This window comes from Perca fluviatilis, chromosome 8, assembly GCF_010015445.1.
Source record: "Perca fluviatilis chromosome 8, GENO_Pfluv_1.0, whole genome shotgun sequence".
Classification (NCBI taxonomy): Eukaryota; Metazoa; Chordata; class Actinopteri; order Perciformes; family Percidae; genus Perca; species Perca fluviatilis.
Genome location: NC_053119.1, coordinates 33,956,753 through 33,975,446, shown reverse-complemented (window position 1 = coordinate 33,975,446; position 18,694 = coordinate 33,956,753). Strand labels below are relative to the sequence as shown.

The 18,694-nt window shown below is 40.2% G+C and overlaps 1 protein-coding gene across 1 annotated transcript in view; it reads left to right on the top strand.

Annotated features, from left to right (window-relative positions):
* The window catches only part of necab2 (N-terminal EF-hand calcium binding protein 2), a 182,444-nt gene that overhangs the window by 5,993 nt on the left and 157,757 nt on the right, over positions 1 to 18,694 (top strand). The window contains exon 2 of the mRNA XM_039809186.1: positions 5,283 to 5,307. Within this exon, the coding sequence (XP_039665120.1) occupies positions 5,283 to 5,307 (25 nt within the window). The remainder of the gene's footprint in view (positions 1 to 5,282; positions 5,308 to 18,694) is intronic.

The following is an 18,694-nucleotide window of genomic DNA, read 5'->3' as shown; positions in this document are numbered from 1 at the left end:
GCTTTAACCCCTTAACGCCGACTGTCGCTAATTTGCATCAAACCCCTTCCATTCCGACTGCAGGCGAGATAGCGTGTGTATTCCCCCAATGCCGGTTTGTTTACATTCGATACATACCTAGGAACCTTTTGCACGTACTGGTTTCTCGTAGGACCGGTCGGAGTGGGAACTACATCCAGTTCACGGAAGCGAAATTAACCCTAACCCTAACCCCTAACCCTAACCCTAAAAAGACTACAGAATACTGTCAATGTTAGGGAGTAGGAGAGTGTTTTCTTTCTTGCTGTTGTCAAGATTCATTTATTTGTCAATTACTTTGTGAGATGAATAAAATCTACATATCTGAGATGGGAAAATGTGTTTTATTAATTTTACCATTTTGTAAAGAATTTTACCATGAATGCCTGTTGTCGCTAATTTGCATCATACCAAAATTTATATCTATTCTATATGCTATAGACAAATTAACAATCTCAACTTAATTTAGCATCAGCTTGGAGCCAGAAACACACATAATACATTTGTTTATATAATTGTGAATAAATTCAGGCGTCACAGGGTTAAATTAACTTTTTTGATCACCAGCCAACATGGCTAGTAGATTTTTAAGTTACCAGCCATTCAGATTTTCCACTAGCCACATGTTTGGTTTTTTTTCCTAACTAACTTTAATACTTGATTTCAACTCCTCTGGTTTGTATCGTGCTGTTCCATTCGTCTTCTCCGTTTCAGTGAATGTAGTGATTACTAGGCGTATGAGACTTTACAACATAGTGTTCATGGGAAATGTAGGATTAGTACTTCAAGCTGTGTTAAAAAAAAAATTACGTTTTCAAGACAAACGCACACAAAACCGCCCCAAATTTCTTAGTGGAAAACGGACCAATCTGGTAACACTGACTTGTCACATCGTTTCTGCAGCCTGTCGATTCAAACCACCACCAGCCAAATTGGCTAGTAACTTTACAATGTTACCTGCCAAAGCTGGTTTTTACCCGCATTTGGCGGGTTGGCGGGTCAATTTAAAAGCCCTGGTCGTATTAGATAGTAGGAATAAACAACCTATATCGTCGTATGGTCTGGAGGACCTGTTGGATAACGAAATGTGTCAAGTCTTAAGACATTCTTAGAGACAGTTTCAAATATTTTGAAGTGATAACTCTAATAAGCTCTGCTCCAGTTCTGTTCTCAAGTGTGATGTACAGGAAGCTGTGTACTTCACGGACTGTCTGTATAATGGGAATACGTTAGAAGGGATACCCCACACCAAAATTATTTTAGTACCACCCACTTATTCCCTGTAGGTTGGAAAGACAGCTATTAAAGTTGTCAGTTTCCTTCCCAAGAACAATTACAGCTACAACAGCCCACTGGTGACAGTATCCAAACGTCCAAAGAAACGTCTTATAACGCGCACATGCAGCATAACCCGCTTCTCTTCGGACCATCTGCATGTTCACTGTGTTCCAAGTTAAAAGGCATGTTTGGCAAAAAACTTGATTGATCCATGCGATGAATCATCATCAACTCCCTCTCACTTTCTTTGTCTGTTCCTTTCATCTTTTGCACCCCCCCCCCCCATCATCACTGTGTCTTTCTCTCCATCCTCCACCTCTCCTCCATCATTGTGCTGTCTCCTGGCAGTTGTCAGTAGGAACAGTTTACAGTTCACTCTGAAACACTGATCAAAGTACCAGACCTGCCACTCTCAATTCCATAGGGAAGGTGGGGGAATCAAATCTATGCAGCATAGTATCGCAGTATTTTCCGTGGCAATACAAGCATCAATCTATTAGTATGTGTTGGTCAGTTTGTCTGCTTGACAATCCCAATTTGCAGCAATAAAACTGAAGTGAGATGAACAAACTGAGAATCTTTTTAGATGAAACCGATGTTGAGAAAGTTTCCTTTTGGGGACATCATTTCAGATAGGGAAAAATGTGAAGTTGGAAAAAAGGTAATAAAATCGCAATAATATCGTATCGTGACGTAAGTTTCATGATGATGTTGTATCGCGAGGCCTCTGGTGATTCCGACCCCTATAAATAAGTTTCCAGGGTCGTCCGTGTTCGTACGTGCATAGAATGCGGCGCACACATACACAGCAAGTAATCATCGGTGTGTCGATCATTCAGCTTTTTTCTATGTGTATGTACATAATAATTGTGACTTTTTATCTTCTGCTACACCTGCTACACGGTGGCTCCTAGCAAGCCTTATCGCACACCACTGCACTTAAACTTCATCAGGTTGAGACACACTTTGTGTGGGATTCGACTGTACGGGCTGTACGAGTTAAAACATTTATGGATTTAAACATTTATGTTTGCAGTTATTCGGCCACTGGGTTATTTTTGCTGCGTAGTGTGTTTAACCATCTGTCACTTCTGCTGAACTGTGTCTTAATGTAAATGTTCTGCTCTATAGCCAGGGATGTCAATTTATAGACTAGGGCTGACCTTTAAAGCTTCAAAGCTTTGATCGTTGCCATGGCAATCAACGTCCAAATCAGTATTTGAATGCTTCGTTTTTTTATTTAGTGTTTTTAGTATTATATACAGTATATACAGCATGCACAAATCCAGAATAGCCCATGAAATAATAAATAGTAATCCCACATTATTCATTCATGCATCAACATGAATTTGTTATTCTTGGATGGACCACATTTGTTGTGTTTGTGTGTGTGTGTGTGTGTGTGTGTGGGCCTATGTGCGTGCTGTCCCCAGGTACTGAAATCTATAGACAGACGGACGGAAAACATGTCACAGCCTGCCTCACTTCATCCTGGTGCTATCATCTAACAATACCAGCACCAAAACTGAAAGTCTGACTAAGTGTGGGCTAGCAACTCGGCAGCAACTATCGGCGTGCAAAATGTCGAAATGTTCGTGGCTTGTTGCTCAAGGGCTGTGATTTTTCAGGGTGAGAGCAAAATCCCTGACGATTCATAGTTTTAAATAATGTGGTATATTTATCAAGAGTGATGCAAAAGAGGGTGCCGTAGGTGTAACACCTCTGGAAAACCAGTGATTTCACACTGAAGCTGATGTGAGTTGATTAAGTCACAGTAGCACACTAAGCATCTTCATTACAATGGTGCAGTCACTTTCTAAGTTTGAGTCTTGGGAAAACATTTTGTGTCAAATGTTTCCTATCGTCTAATAATATCACAAAGCTGGATCTGACATAGGAGTCATGGAAAGAGACCATGTCAAACATAAACTTGATCATTGCTTTTAAGTCAGTGACAGAATTTCCTGGATGTAAAATTATGGCATTGTAAACACATGGCTCGTTGGTCTAAGGGTATGATTCTTGCTTAGGGTTTGAGAGGTCCTGGAATGTCTTTCTTTTTCTTGGTAATTTAACAAAACGAGATTTGAAACCGTGTCACAAAAGGCTATGCTGTAGAACTGGGCAATATATCGATATTATATCGATATCGTGATATGAGACTAGATATCGTCTTAGATTTTGGATATCGTAATATCGTGTTGTCTTTTCCTGGTTTTAAAGGCTGCATTACAGTAAAGTGATGTCATTTTCTGAAACTACCAGACTGTTCTAGCTGTTCTGTTATTTGCCTTTACCCACTTAGTCATTATAGCCACATTACTGATTATTATTAATCAAAAATCTCATTGTGTTAATATTTTGTGAAAGCACCAATAGTCAACACTACAATATCGTTGCGGTATCGATATCGAGACATTTGGTCAAAAATATTGTGATATTTGATATATTTTCTCCATATTGCCCAGCCCTACTATGCAGTTTACAAATGTCCACATGAAGCCCTTCTTGCAATTAACATGACCTGGCCAGGTAATTAACGTTCACCTGAGAATGTTGTAGGGGAATCTTCATTGTGCTGGAATCCGCCATTTTCGTTTCTAATCTGAAGTCATCGAGGTAATAGCCAATCGTTAATTTAAAGTCCACAAAAGAATCAACTTCATCCACATGGAGAATTGCCTTTTAATTGGCTTCAAGTTGCATGGCTTCTTAGGGTGTGAAAATCATGCTTTCCTGACCTGGGTTCGTAGTGTGATAGTCAGCACTCTGGACTCTGAATTCAGTGATCTAAGTTCAAGTCTTGGTGGAAGCTAGACATTTTTGTTCATGCAAAAAGTAGAAGAAAGAGTAAAAGGCAGTAAAGTCGTTAAACTTCACTGATTTTATTGGAAAACTGAAGACATATTTCACAATTTCACCCAGATGGTGGAACCGTAGGTAGGCGGGTAACTAACGTTCACCTGAGAATGTTGTACGGGAATCGTCATTGTGCTGGGATCTGCCATTTTGACTAATAATCTGAAGTCATCAGGTTGATGCCTAATCCTAAAGAGGAAGTGAGAAAACAACTGCTGCGCCCATATGGCGAAGGTACCACTTGAGAATCTCGGGGGATATTCAGGGCACGTCCTCTTTGGAAGGTACCTCAGTGCATGCCTAGAAAATCCTGAAGCACTGCATATCCCATCTGGCCTGGGAATTCCTCGGGATCCCCTAAGAAGACCTGGAGTACGCAGAAGTGGAGGAGAGCATCTGGGCCTGCTTCCACTGCGACCTGACCTGGAAAAAATGGCAAAATGGTACACTGAGCAATCTCGCAGGACATTTCACGGCCCGTTGGTCTAGGGGAGGTTGGTCTAAGAGATCCTGGGGTTCAATTCCTGGACGATCCTACAGTCCTTAGTGAGTGTAGTAGAAGTGACTGTTTAGATTGTATAATAGACATCAGTTAACATTGAACAATGTGGTATATTTATCGTATCTCCTGTCATGCGGATCACATGTCGCATGAAAATCCATCCTGTCAGGCTTCACATAACGCGGTTGTGTCTGAAGCACCAGCTTACCGAACCAATCAGCATACGGTGAGAAGCTACGGGTGTGGTTTAGGTGGTGTGTGATTGCCATGGCATTTTCCTTTAATCACCTGCCAGGTATTTTTTTGAAAGTGCCTGTCCTTTTCAAAAACAGTTTCCAATGGTTGATATTTATCAAGTGTGAAGCAAAAAAAGGGTGTCGTGGGTGTAGGTTCAGGGTTCAGATCCTGGACAAGCCCACGGCGATTCTCCTGTCCACCCCATGTCACTACTACTGCTCAGTCACTGAAAAGTAACTTTCCTAACTGCTTGAATCCAAAGAATGTTGAAACGGCCCTCCTTTTATGGCTTTTATATGATTGTACATTCTTCTTGTTTATGCTTCCTGCAACTCACTGCAGATACTTTAATGATGCTAACGCCACTGTCTCGCGTTTCTGTTCACAGATATTCAGAAGAGCCGACAAAGATGGTGAGTGATTTCAATGATTCTCTTTATTAGTTCATATAATGGATTTGTTGAACATTATCCATTAGAGAATGTTCCAAGATCTACTCTATAATGTAATGTAAAAATGACATGTGTTAGTGATTTCATCTGATAGGCTCTGATTCACGGTAAGAGGATCCACAGTTGTACACGTGCTACGCAGTAATCATAATATTAGATTTTTGGGGGATTATTGGGGCGCCCTGGTAGCTGACCTGGTTGAGCGTGCGCCCCACGTACTAAGGCTCAGTCCTTACCGCAGTAGCCCAGGTTTGAGTCCGACCCGTGGCCCTTTGCTGAATGTCATCCCCCCCTCTTTCTCCCCCCTTTCCTGTCTTCAGCTGCCCTATCAAATTATTAAAACCAAATTCAATGGAAAAGACTTGCAAGTTTTGCTTCCAGCGGCAAAAATTCCAACAAACTGTTTCTGAACTATTACAGCCCTGTTGGGAAGGTTTTCAGACAGACGATTGTGTTTCAACACAGATGGTGAGATTTAGTGTTTCTGAAGCCTTGTGTATAGCGGAAAACTACTGAGCACGGAGCTCCGTTTGTCTGCTGTCTGAGCTGCTGCTGCTGCAGTGAGCTGTATTTTTAGCATGTTGGGACGTTAAAGTGTTTTCAAAAGCGTAAAGTTTATATAACTGTGTAGCTGTGCCAGTACTTTTTTAAACCCTGTGGCATTGCATGTACTGCTGCTTTCTCTCTCTCTTTCTCTATCTTGTCATCTTCTTCACATTATCTTGCTTATCTCCCTTTACATCTTTTCCTTTTCCCCCCCTCTCCTCTTTTATCCTATCACTGTCGTTGACTACAAGAATTTAACATAAAAAAGCTGTGCTTTCATAGCAGCCCGATAGCCATTTGTGTGTGTGTGTGTGTGTGTGTGTGTGTGTGTGTGTGTATATGGAGGGGGTTTCTCTGCTATATACAAACCATTAACTTCTTTGCCTCCTCTCACAGCTATATTCCCCAAATGTATCTCTGTAAAGACGATTCTGTCGATCGTCGTTGCTTAGTCATCTGTCGGACGTGTGTGTGTGTGTGAGAAAAAATATACATTACCTTGAATCCAACATATTATTAGCAAAGATAAATCAGCCTATTCGTAAAAAAACAACAAAAACCTCAACAGCATTGATGATAGGCTTACTGGCCTGTAAGGTATCCAGCCACTGATGTGTACAGATAAAATTAAGTTTAAGGATTCACTATGCCTTCCACATGTATGTTTGACAATTAAAACATGAAGGTATAAGAATATGTAAATAGTAGCTTATTGTAGGGCACCATAAAAGGTATGTGCATAGGCCTTTAGGTCGCCCTACACGTTTTGTAGGCCCAGTTTATTATGCAACTACATTTTTTACAATATATGAAGTAGTGGGTCCGTGCTCCATCTCTCTTTCAGATTAGGGGTCCTTGGCCTAAACGTTGAAAACCCCTGCTGTAGACATTCTAAGAGATGACTGTAACCTTTACAACAGACTTTTAGATTTAAAATGCATGAAATAAAATGTACACTTTTATTTCACGCTGATCTTATCCCAAGCACTGATTAGTTGTTTCAACAATAAAGCAGATCTTTCTCACAAACAAGCTGCGGAATTGGTGCAACTTTATGATAACAGCCTCTTGGGGTGTTTCAACAACTCCATTGCTGCTAGAAACACAGCTGCAAACTGTCTTTAAAGAGGCAGATATGTGTGTGGATGAACCGAGAGAAAGGAGAGACTGAGAGTCAGTGAGGGGCAAAGAGAGAAGAAGAAACTGGTTATTATGAAGAAAGCGTAGTTATTTGATGTAAGGAATGCAAGCTGGAAAGAAAGAACCAGCGAGCAGAAGCTGAAGAAGAGCTATTTTTATCCTCCTCCTCTCTCCTGGGAACTGTTTTAATGAGTGAGAGAGGGAGAATGGAGATGCTAACGGGGAGAGGAGAGGATTGTTAAAAGAAAAGAAGGTGCGGGTAGGGAGGGAGGGATGACAGAAGGAGAGTCTGAGAGGGCTCTCCCTCTGAGGGCTCTCTCACTGAGCTAACAGTGAGAAAGAGAAAGAAGAGCAGGACGAAGAGAGGAAGAGGAGCGAGGGAATAAGAGAAAGTGTATATCTGACCACGGGTCAGTAATTGAGGTTTAATTGGCAGAGTTTTGCCTTGACATGGATAGCACAGATTTCAGGGCCGGCCTTCCTGCTCTAAAGCTGCTGAAACAACAAGCCGAGGAGTGTGTGCTTTATTGTGTGTGTGTGTGTGTGTGTGTGTGTGTGTGTGTGTGTGCCTTATTTATCCACATCTACTTCAAATACAAGTTGCATGCATCGGTGAGCATTTTTGTGTGTGTGCTAGTGTGTAATATAAGAATAAATGTATCAGTATGCCCAAGCTTCTTTGCATGTGTATTTGTGTGTGAGAGCGTGTGCGTGATTATTACGGCTGACTCAAAGACATTGTTATGAAGCAAGTGGAGTGTTTCAGCAGCCAATAATTCTATGAAATGGTTGCATCATTTGACAGCACTTAGTTTACTGTTGGCACTCGCAGCAGCACCTCTAATCTGACACAGTGCACTGAGCTGCTGCTGTTTAAAACTTAATTTTTGCAAGGAAAAATAGAAATGTTATGAAATAATAACTTGGGCTATTATTTTAATTGCATGTTTTCTGTAGCTGGTGACTGAATGAAATCAAGTTGTAATTGCACTTTAATTGCACAAAATGTAATTCAACTTTTGCACCATTAATTTGAAACATGAATTACATTTTCCTAGCCTGGGAACCAGACAAACACTGCAAGCTCATGTTTCATTTGCTCAGGCAGATACGTCTGGCTCCCCCCTCACATGCAGACAGCTTTCCAGCCGTCCAGAACGTGGATGGGCCAATCGCAACCGTTTATCCCACATGGGGTGGGTTTAAGACGATGACTGTAGAAGCGTCATGCTTACCGAACGTGACTTGCAGGCTGTGTCCACACGTCAGGCTCACGAAACTCCGATCACACTGTCAAACTAGCCGGTGCTGATAAAACGTGAATCAAGATTCTGTTACTGTATTGCCTATTTCTCGCCTCAAATGTTTTCAGAAAAAAAAAATGGTGTACTGTTCTGCTGTAATTAGGGAATTAGGGTTTGTGACTCGGCCGCCCTTTATTTTCTTACTTCAAAACGGAACGAGCACCGCCCCAACTTGCATGTGCCGCTCAGAGCTTCGCCGTTCCATTGCTGTGATTGGTTGTTGGTTTATTTAATTGCTTCCAGAGGCATTTTGGTCTGCAGCGTTGACAACGCCCCATGGAAATTGAAAATGATTGAGAGGTTGTAGACTAGCCCCCTACTCAGTGTAAACTGCAAGTATAGGGCTTTTTTTTACATCAGATTTGACTTAATACCATAGGAAAAAGCAGTTACTAATAACATGAATGATTATTATGAGTGAGCCAGCATGCACAACAACTTCAATGTACCAATGAGTTAGGTGTCTGATAGTCTATATCGACGAACGTTTCATTTCCGAGATTGTTCAGGTGCTGCCAGAAATTCCGCCGGATGTCCCTCACTTCGGCCGGATGTCCGTCACTTTTCACTTTCTTTCTTTGCATTCTATACTCCGGTGGATTTCTGAGGACTATGGTTAACTGCTCCTCAGATCTCTGCAGGGTAAATCCAGACAGCTAGCTAGACTATCTGTCCAATCTGAGTTTTCTGTTGCACGGCCAAAAAAAAGCTTTAAACGTGCATGTTCCACCAAAACAAGTTCCTTCCCGAGGCTTTTTTACAGCAGGATTATTGGTATTAGAAATGCCAATAAACCAGGGCACGTTTTTCTCCCATCCCAGAATGCTGTGTGGACTAGCCAGGCCCTCCTCCGCAGCGCTGCAGTTTCACAATCCTGGTGCTGTGCATGCTGGCTTACTTTCACGATAGTCAAGTTTCCATCCAAATGCAGCGTGAAGAAAATGCAGATGAATGTGCATTTCCACCCACTACTGTGATGCGAATATTAGGAGTTAGTACATCGAGAAGCACAGTTGGGTGCCTTCAAATCATTGTGTTTACCACCTATCACAAGTCAAAATGTCTGCTGTAAAAAAGGCCTACCTTCTATATAGCACACTATATTTACTGTCCACAATTTCTTCTTGATAAAAGCGCCTTAAAGCTGCCATAGTGGAATGAAAAACGTAGTGTCCATGGCATTTACAGTACTTACTTACTTACTGTGTGCCTGACACCCTTTGGGGGGTATAGGCCGTCGACAAAGGACCTCCAGAGAACTCGGTCGCTGGCTTTATTTTCTATCTGCGACCAGCTGTATCCCATCTTTTTTTATGTCCATCTGAAACTCCATCTGCCAGGTGTTTGTAGGCCGACCTCTCTTTCTCTTCCCCTGGGGGTTCCACATCAGAGCCTGTCTGGTGTTATTCAACATTGGTTTACGAAGGGTGCGCCCAGTCCATCTCCATCTTCTTTGTCCAATTTCGTCTCTAGCTGGTGTTTGCTTTGTCCTCGTCCACAGGTCTTCATTTGTGATCTTGTCTGGCCAATGGATTTTCAGAATTCTTCTCATGCATCCGTTTAACGAAGGCAAGGCAGGCAAGGCAAGGCAGCTTTATTTGTATAGCACATTTCAGCAACAAGGCAATTCAAAGTGCTTTACATGAAACATTAAAAAACAGTTAAAATAAACAATTAAAAACAATTTCAAAGCATTAAAAGACAAAAAATAAAATGTAAAGAGCAATAAGAAAACAATTAAAAACAATTTAAAATCATTAAAAGACAAGAATAAAATGTACAGTGCAGTATAACAATTTTAAAGAAAGAGCAGTTAAAAATAGGTTATTTAAAGAAAGGCAACATTAAAAAGATAGGTCTTCAGCCTGGATTTAAAAGAACTGAGAGTTGCAGCAGACCTTCAGTTTTCTGGGAGTTTGTTCCAGATATGTGGAGCATAAAAACTGAACGCTGCTTCCCCCTGTTTAGTTCTGACTCTGGGGACAACAAGTAGACCTGTCCCAGACAACCTGAGAGGTCTGGGTGGGTCATAGTGTAGTAGCAGATCAGAAATGTATTTTGGCCCTAAACCATTTAGTGATTTATAAACCAGCAAAAGTATTTTGAAATCAATTCTTTGAGGCACTGGAAGCCAGTGTAAAGACTTCAGTACTGGAGTGATGTGATCCACTTTCTTGGTTTTAGTGAGGACTCGGGCAGCAGCGTTCTGAATCAGCTGCACCTGTCTGATTGATTTTTTAGGGAGACCTGTAAAGACACAGTAGTAGTTACAGTAGTCAAGTCTACCTAAGATAAAAGCATGGACAAGTTTTTCCAAATCCTGCTGAGACATAAGTCCTTTAACCCTTGATATATTTTTAAGATGATAATAGACTGATTTTGTAATTTTCTTAATGTGGCTTTTAAAATTCAGGTCTGAGTCCATGACTACACCAAGATTTCTGGCTTTGTCTGTTGTTTTTAACATTGTCGTTTGAGTTTGAGTGTTGACCTTTAATCGTTCCTCTTTTGCTCCAAAAACAACCACCTCAGTTTTTTCTTCATTTAATTTAAGAAAGTTATGGCACATCCAGTCGTTAATTTGTTCAATGCACATATTCAGTTGTTGTATTGGGCTATAATTCCCTGGCGATAAGGTTATGTAAATTTGTGTGTCATCCGCATAACTATGGTAACTTATTTTGTTGTTTTCATAATCTGAGCCAGTGGAAGCATGTAGATGTTGAACAGAAGAGGCCCCAGAACTGAGCCTTGGGGAACTCCGCACGTCATATTTGTATGCTCAGATGTATAATTACCTATAGACACAAAGTAGTCCCTATTCTTTAAATAGGATTCAAACCACTTTAGTACTGAGCCAGAAAGAACAACCCAGTTTTCCAATCGGTCAAGTAATATGTCGTGGTCGACTGTATCAAATGCAAGGTTTGTACTTTGCTGATTGTGGAATTTGTTGTTCTCCAGGTCTCGGCTCCATAGAACAGGACTGATTTTACGTTTGAGTTTGTTGTTGTACCTCCTTTTGAGCACCATATATTCTTCAGTTGTAGGAAGCCTTGCCTTTCCTATTCTGGCTTTGACGTCTGTATCTGTCCCTTCCTCTTTGTTGATGATGCTGCATGTACAGTACAGTCCCAGCCAAAGAAAAAACAATCACCTGTCAGCGATGAAAATAATGATTCCAGTGTCTAAAAATCTCAATGTAATGCTCACTATTGAATGTCTTGCTGTGTGGGTCAACCATGGTTGTGTGGGGCTTTTGATCCAGTTTTGTTTCAAAAGCCATGTGACTTTGACACCTGATCTAATTAAAGGGAAATACATTGGACTTTGACAACTTGGTGGAGAGACACAGACATTTTCTATCTGTCTTTGTCATCGGTTAGCGGGTAGGTTTATTTATTTATTTTTTGCTTCTTGCCTTGTGACTCATCAGCCATCTGCTAATTATCGTCACAGTGTTAAAGACATAAAGACAGAAAGCAGACGGAGTTAGGGAGGCTTGTTTATCCATGGTGTCAAGACTAGACAGAATTACAATCTCACAGCTAATAGGAGTGTGCAGCTGTTTCTGTTCAGTGTGGCAGTTACATTAATGAAAGTCATTTTGGCTGTATTTTGTTTGGGTATTTGGTTACCTGTGCACTCCCTTTCCACCTGGCAGATCAACCTGTCCTCTTTTTTTCCTGGATTGTCTCTTTCTGGTTCTCTCTTTCTTCTCTTTTTCTGCTATGGTATCATAGCTCATGCTAACTACTCAGTCCTTTTATTCTGTCTTAAGCAATTATTGAGAGAACGTTCAGAAATGAGAATTAGATCTCTGTCAACAATATTTGCACACTCCCCTAGCTAATGAATTATAGCAAGTAGGGATGTAACGATACAATCAACTCACAATACGATTCACGATTTTAAGATCATGACATGTTTTTCTCACGTTTCTTTTTAACAGAATGAGCAGACAAATGACTGAAAAATATCCCTTTTATTTATATATACTCTTTACAACAACATGTGTCCACTTATCAAAAGTGCACCTGAAATTGTATTTTATCTTAAATAACTAAAATGAAGTAAAAATGTATAATTAGATTTCTAAAACAAATCCCATATAAAAGTAACAAAATAAATAGTAAATAAATCTCTTTAAAAAAATAAAATAAGAACACAGTGAAATTTGAAGTCAAACATATGAAATAAAAATGATAATGAATTAAATAATTATTTAACCGATTAACGATGCATCGATACATCCGAGTTGCCATTACTCCAGTCATCTCTGCTTGAAAGTTAGTTTGGTTCTACTTTTTGCGGCAGTTATCATCACTGAGTATCACTTGACTAATGTGTTCTGAATTCCATGCACATCTCTGTGATTGTCATATCATTTATAGTTAATGTTGCCAATTTATTGATTTCCTCTTTAGATTTGGCAACTTTTAAGACCTCTCAAGTGACTTTTCTTCTATAAAGAGCCTTGTGGACGCTAAAAGTCTCCTTTAGTGTCATATATAGACCCTTGGCGTCAAATATGTGACGCTCTAGGGACTTGCGTCTAGCCCTTTGGCGTCACATTTAGACGCGCTTGGTCGGGACTCTTGGTGTCACTTTTTGACGCTCTGGGTCGGCACGTACGTTTAACTGACGTGACGGCACAAGAACGGGACAGTGAGGTTCAGGAAAAGATCGTAGGTGGGGTTCGAAAATTTACGTTTCAGTGACACGCTGGACAGGACCGGGGCACGAACCCCGGTCTCCTGGGTGAAAGGCCTGTGTTGTTTGACTGATTTTTTCGTCTTTCATACTACTTGCTACCATTGTCGCTCTTAATACTACGTCATTTTACAGCGCCGCGGTCGAGCTGCTGCTCTGCCATACAGAGGCTAAAGGGTGATTTTTGCGTCGGTGTCCGACGCTGAGAGACAATAACGAAGGGTCAGTATTTTACGAGTTGGGAGTGAAAACAGGTTGTCCCTATCACTGTGGCGGCAACTTTCAGCATTGACTGCGTAGAGTGAGTTGGAGAGAGCAGAACTGTGAATGTGTTACCAGATTACCCAACGACCAATGGCCAATCTACATTGTTTGCCTGGAGAACTCCTTCTTCTTTGTTTTCGTACTATATGAAATAACTTTTACTTCTTTCAAGTAATTTATCTAACTTACAAGAGTTGGTTTATTGATTATTTGTGTGTGTGTGTGTGTGTGTGTGTGTGTCAAAGGAGGTGAGGGAGGATGAGGACAAAGATTTGGATGAAAATAGCTGGCTGCGTCATTGTTAACAGACTGAGACAGAGAGAAAAGCAAGACATAAATCATTTGAGAAAGACAAACTGACAAGTAGCAGACATGGAGAGAGACAGGAGTGCGAGATGAGGCCTTGCAGACAGCATGATGGCCCGTACCGGAGCATTTAGTTCATGGTTTATTCAACAGGAGCCAGCTGATTCACTGCTGCACAGGGTTTAAAGCGAGGGGCTGGATTACATCTCTATTACTAGTCTGTTTCCCTTAAACCTATTTTTAAGGTCGATGTCAGCACTTGGAAGTTTAAAGGAATAGTTTGACACTTTGGGAAATATGTGTAGCCTATTGGCTTTCTTGCCTTGAGTTGGATGAGAAGATTGATACCACTATGGTAAATATGAGGCCGCACAGCCAGTAGCCGATTAGCTTAGCATAGGCAGGTGAAACAGCAAGTTTTTACTCTGTCCCATGTTTTATTTTACCAGCTAATGTAATAACTCCTGTTACACTACAAACTGCCATATTTACCTTTTTTTACTGGGATAGAACATGTGAATTAGTGAGCTTAAGGTGCTGCTAGTTGTATTTTTGAAATATCTCACACATACGCATGAGAGTGGTATCAACCTTGTCATCCAACTATTGGCACAAAAAACCCCAAAACATATTTCAACATACAGTATTTCTCAAAATGCTTCTTTAAAATTGAGTCTTGAAGATAGTCTTCTTCTAACTCCCGATCCTCAAAGTTGAGCCTTACAGCAATGTTTTTTGTTAGATGATAGGGTCAATACCACTCTCATATCTGTAGTGGGTTAGCTTAGCTTAACATAAAGACCGGACACGGGGAAACCGCTAGCCTGGCTCTGTCCAAAAATAACAAAATCCGCCTTAAACAAATGAGATATAATGAGTTAATTATTGCACCTCTAAATAGAGGTGCTAGGTAGATTTTGTGGCATCAATATATGGTGGAAATGTCTTTTATTTATGTAAAGCAAAACACAAAAGTAAGGCATCAGGTGGCAATTTAAAATATCATGAATGTAATAGAATATAATGCAGTAAGGCTTCCAGGCATCCTGTACTGCTTTCAAATATTTATTCGACCTTTAGATCAACTTTTCCAATGTAATGTTATCCCTGCTAAGTCAACACAAATGTAGGCATTCTCTTCAGCTGTGTCTTTTGTTTGTGGAATAAGTAACCTCTTTAAATGTGCATGTGGCCTTATTGACATAAATGATACATAATTCATTTCTAAAACCCCAGGACTTTAATGTGTTTCAGTGAGATTTCTGCTCATGTTCAAACTGACTATACATTCTAAATAGGATAAAAACTTAGTACATCTGTGTTTATCATATAAATATATATATATATATATATATATATATATATATATATATATATATATATTTTATTTTATTATTGAAATTTGAATATTTGCTACTACCACCAAGATCTATATATATATATATTAGGGCTGTAAAACGATTCATTTTTTAGTTAATCACGATTAATCGCATGTTTTATCACATGATTAAAATTCTATTATTTTGCATTTCAGAACAGTTTTTAAGTACATATTAACAATGGAAAGCAATTCTTCCCAGTGTATCTTGATTGGGAATCAAATGAATGTAAAGAAAGTGACTTTATGAACTTGACTTTAAGATTTGTATTTGTTTATTATTTATTTATTTACTGTAAACAAAAGAAAAATGACACTGAACAGCTCTCACCTCCTCCACGTCTGGCAGTAAGATAATGTAAACAAGTTAATTCAAGTATTGGTATGGACAGTTTTGTGCTCCCAAAATATGATGCATATGGACGGTAGGGTCCATATGTCCTTACCGTCCATGTGCAAACCCTCACCCTTGCGTGCTGAGGAAAGCTAACTGGCTGCTGGCTAGCCTTTTTCCTCTCTTTTGATCTAACTTAGGGACTGTTTATTTTTTGGTATCTTTAGTCAAAATAGACTTGACCTTCCCTTCGATAGCAATACATTTTTCTATGACCCTCCAAAATGATAGAGAAAAAAGGCACGACCCTCTCCAACAATTTATTCATGCCTTTTGTACTGGTTTGCACTTGGCAAAGATGTACAGATAGACATTTTTTTTTTTACAACCATGACATACATGTCTTAACCTCTGCTTTCTCATCTTACACATCACACTCCACTATTATGGTGGCCATTTCAGTAGATTTACTTACTAACATTGTTGTGGAAACACAATAAGCATGGAAACTAAATGCACACTTCCAACATTACTGCATTACTTCAAATACTAAGTTACTCCTCTAGAAAACTAGTATTATAACCCATATTAATAACCCATATTGACAGCTGGCCCGCCCAATCAGACATTCAAAGGTAAGTGTGTTGGTGTGCAAAGCGCTGCAACAATCACTACAACCATGGATTGCTGTTGTGGCCAACAACTGGAAACTTTATACATTGTTCGTCTGCTATTTCATTATTAAATTCACTTCTGAGAATTTTTTATGCGAGAAATCAACTATGTAGAGGTCACATATGGGCTGTTTTACGAAAATTGATGGCTAATTGCAAATTTGGTCCGACTGTGTCGGAGTTCAGAAGCTCCACAGTCTGACGTGACAGCCCGCGGGTGCCTGCCGGGGTCGCTGGCTTGCCGCCCGGCCTTCCCACCTCCACAGACCCCGCTGTGAGCTGGCTGGAGCTCTATAGATAGGATTGGAGATGAGAAGTTTAACTGACACGTAACTGCGATCAGCGCTCACACGCTCCACTTAGCACCAACTGCAATGTTTAATTTTAAATGAATGTAGTCTACAGGCAGTCTGGCACACGTGGATGCTCAGTATTTTCCGTGGTTGCTCGAGGCAACGTGAAACCTTAAAGCTAGTCAGCTTCATTATATTCCAGCTCCATGTCAGTGATGATACTTTGGCAACAGGTGGCGCAGTTAACTATTAGGGTTGCATTCTCAAAGAAAGTGAGTTGCTGTCATGTTGCGATTTTTGTTGGGTCAGGGGGGGACGAGACTGAGAGCTACATGGAAAAGTATGCACCAAACAAGCCACTTTGAAATGTTGCTGTTTTCATGAATACAAAAGTTGTGTGAAACAACCTTGTAAATATAGAAACATGCATGCTTTATTGCCATATAGTGTATACCTGAATATTTGAGAGTCTCTGGGGAGACTAACATTTCATTTTAAAGAACATCATGCACAGCACTGAAATGATCAGTTATGCATGTACAAGTCTCTATCTGGACTAATAAGTGGGAAGGATTTTGACTGTGAACAGTAAAACATTGGGCTCGTCTGCCGGTAGACTCTGCAGCTCGTCAGCCAGCCAGCCAGTCAAGTCAGAATGGTGTCATGTGTATCTAATTACCAGCGCTCTTTAATCACTGACGCCGGTGCTAACGAGCCCCAGAGTGCCGCGCGGCGAGGGAGACAGAGAAGAGACAAAAAGAGAGGGGAAGTTCCTTGGGAGTGACAGCGATGGAGGGAAAATTGCACAAAGGAAAGTGTTTTTGCTGTAGGGCATGAAGCAAGTCAGGATGTGCTCTTACAGTACTATTCTGTTTACTTTACTTCTGTTTTTCTTGGAAAAACCAATGCATTGTTTCCCTTAAATTAAACTAACAACTGAAAGGTGTAAATTGCAGACAATCGCACCAAGTATGTTGTCGATGCGGCCCAATATTCTGCCTCTTCCTCACTTTGACATGGATCCAGTTTTGATATCAATAACCTTGGAGTATGGACGATGCCCACACTAAACCTAAAACTCCATTTAGATGTGTCCAAATGACACACATCCAAGTCCATCCATCAATCAATGTTATACTTGTAAACCCATCTGACAAAATAAACATATATGTTATATATATATATATATATATATATATATATATATATATATATATATGTTGCCAGATTGTGTATTTTTTTCCGCTACATATTAAGGCCTGTTTACGGTGTGTTTTAGCCTGGTTTTGGCCTGGAAGGCTCGATAGAAATCTGGCACCCTATTGAATGAAGTTAAACTGAGAGAGCGTGCCGTTCACAGACACCAGAATGAACAAGTTCACAGTCACGTTCATCAGGCAGTAATACAATACGTTCAGTTCACCATCGCCCAAAATATGAACGAGGTCATGAACTATCATTCAATGAACGCGTTCAGGCACAACACTCGGCAACAGTAATAGGCTTAGCACATGTACAATGAACATATAATCTCAGATGTATCTCTATCATCCTTTAAACCATGTGTAAAATGTGATCAATATATTACTGCACACTTTAATAACGTTACCACTTCGGATTCAGGGAAGACTACTTACTAGGGATAGGCCGATTATCAGGTCGTTTTTGACGATTGTAGATTATCTGTATCTGCGAAGTTAATTATAATTATAATAAAAAGTGCGTTACTTTGGCTCGGCTACAGCTCTGTGTCTGTCCCTCTGCTTTGGTTTCTCTCACCACTGAGTCTGATTTAATGTCCCACCCACAACACTATCTGACTATCTTTTACTAGGTATTATATTGAAATTTTCAAGTTTATTAAATAATTGCTCAAAGCATTTAAACAAAGTTTTGTGTTGGAGTTTACAACATTCCAAAATCTTAATTTCTTTTATTTATTTTTTTTAGATTCTTTTTGGGGCATTTTAGGGCTTTATTTGAACAGGACAGCTTAGACATGAAAGGGGAGAGAGAGGGGGAATGACATTCAGCAAAGGCCGCAGGTCAGAGTCTTACCCGCGGCCGCTGCGTCAAGGAGTAAACCTTGATGTGGGGGCGCTCGCTCTACCAGGTGAGCTCTCCAGCTGCCCCAAAATCTGAATTTTTATAGATTTTTGCCAATAAAAAGACAATTCTGAACAACAAGCAGTTCAAATCTTGGCCGTACAAAAGTGCAGTACAAGTGGTATAAAACAGCAATATAGCAATAACCAAACCATCCACCCCACCCTCATCCTATCCATTCATCCCAACCTCAACCCCATCCAGTCCAAACCCTACAGTCTGTCCTAAGAAATAGACACATTAATATGTGTAATAAAGTATGTTACTATAAAGTAAATACCTATAAATAT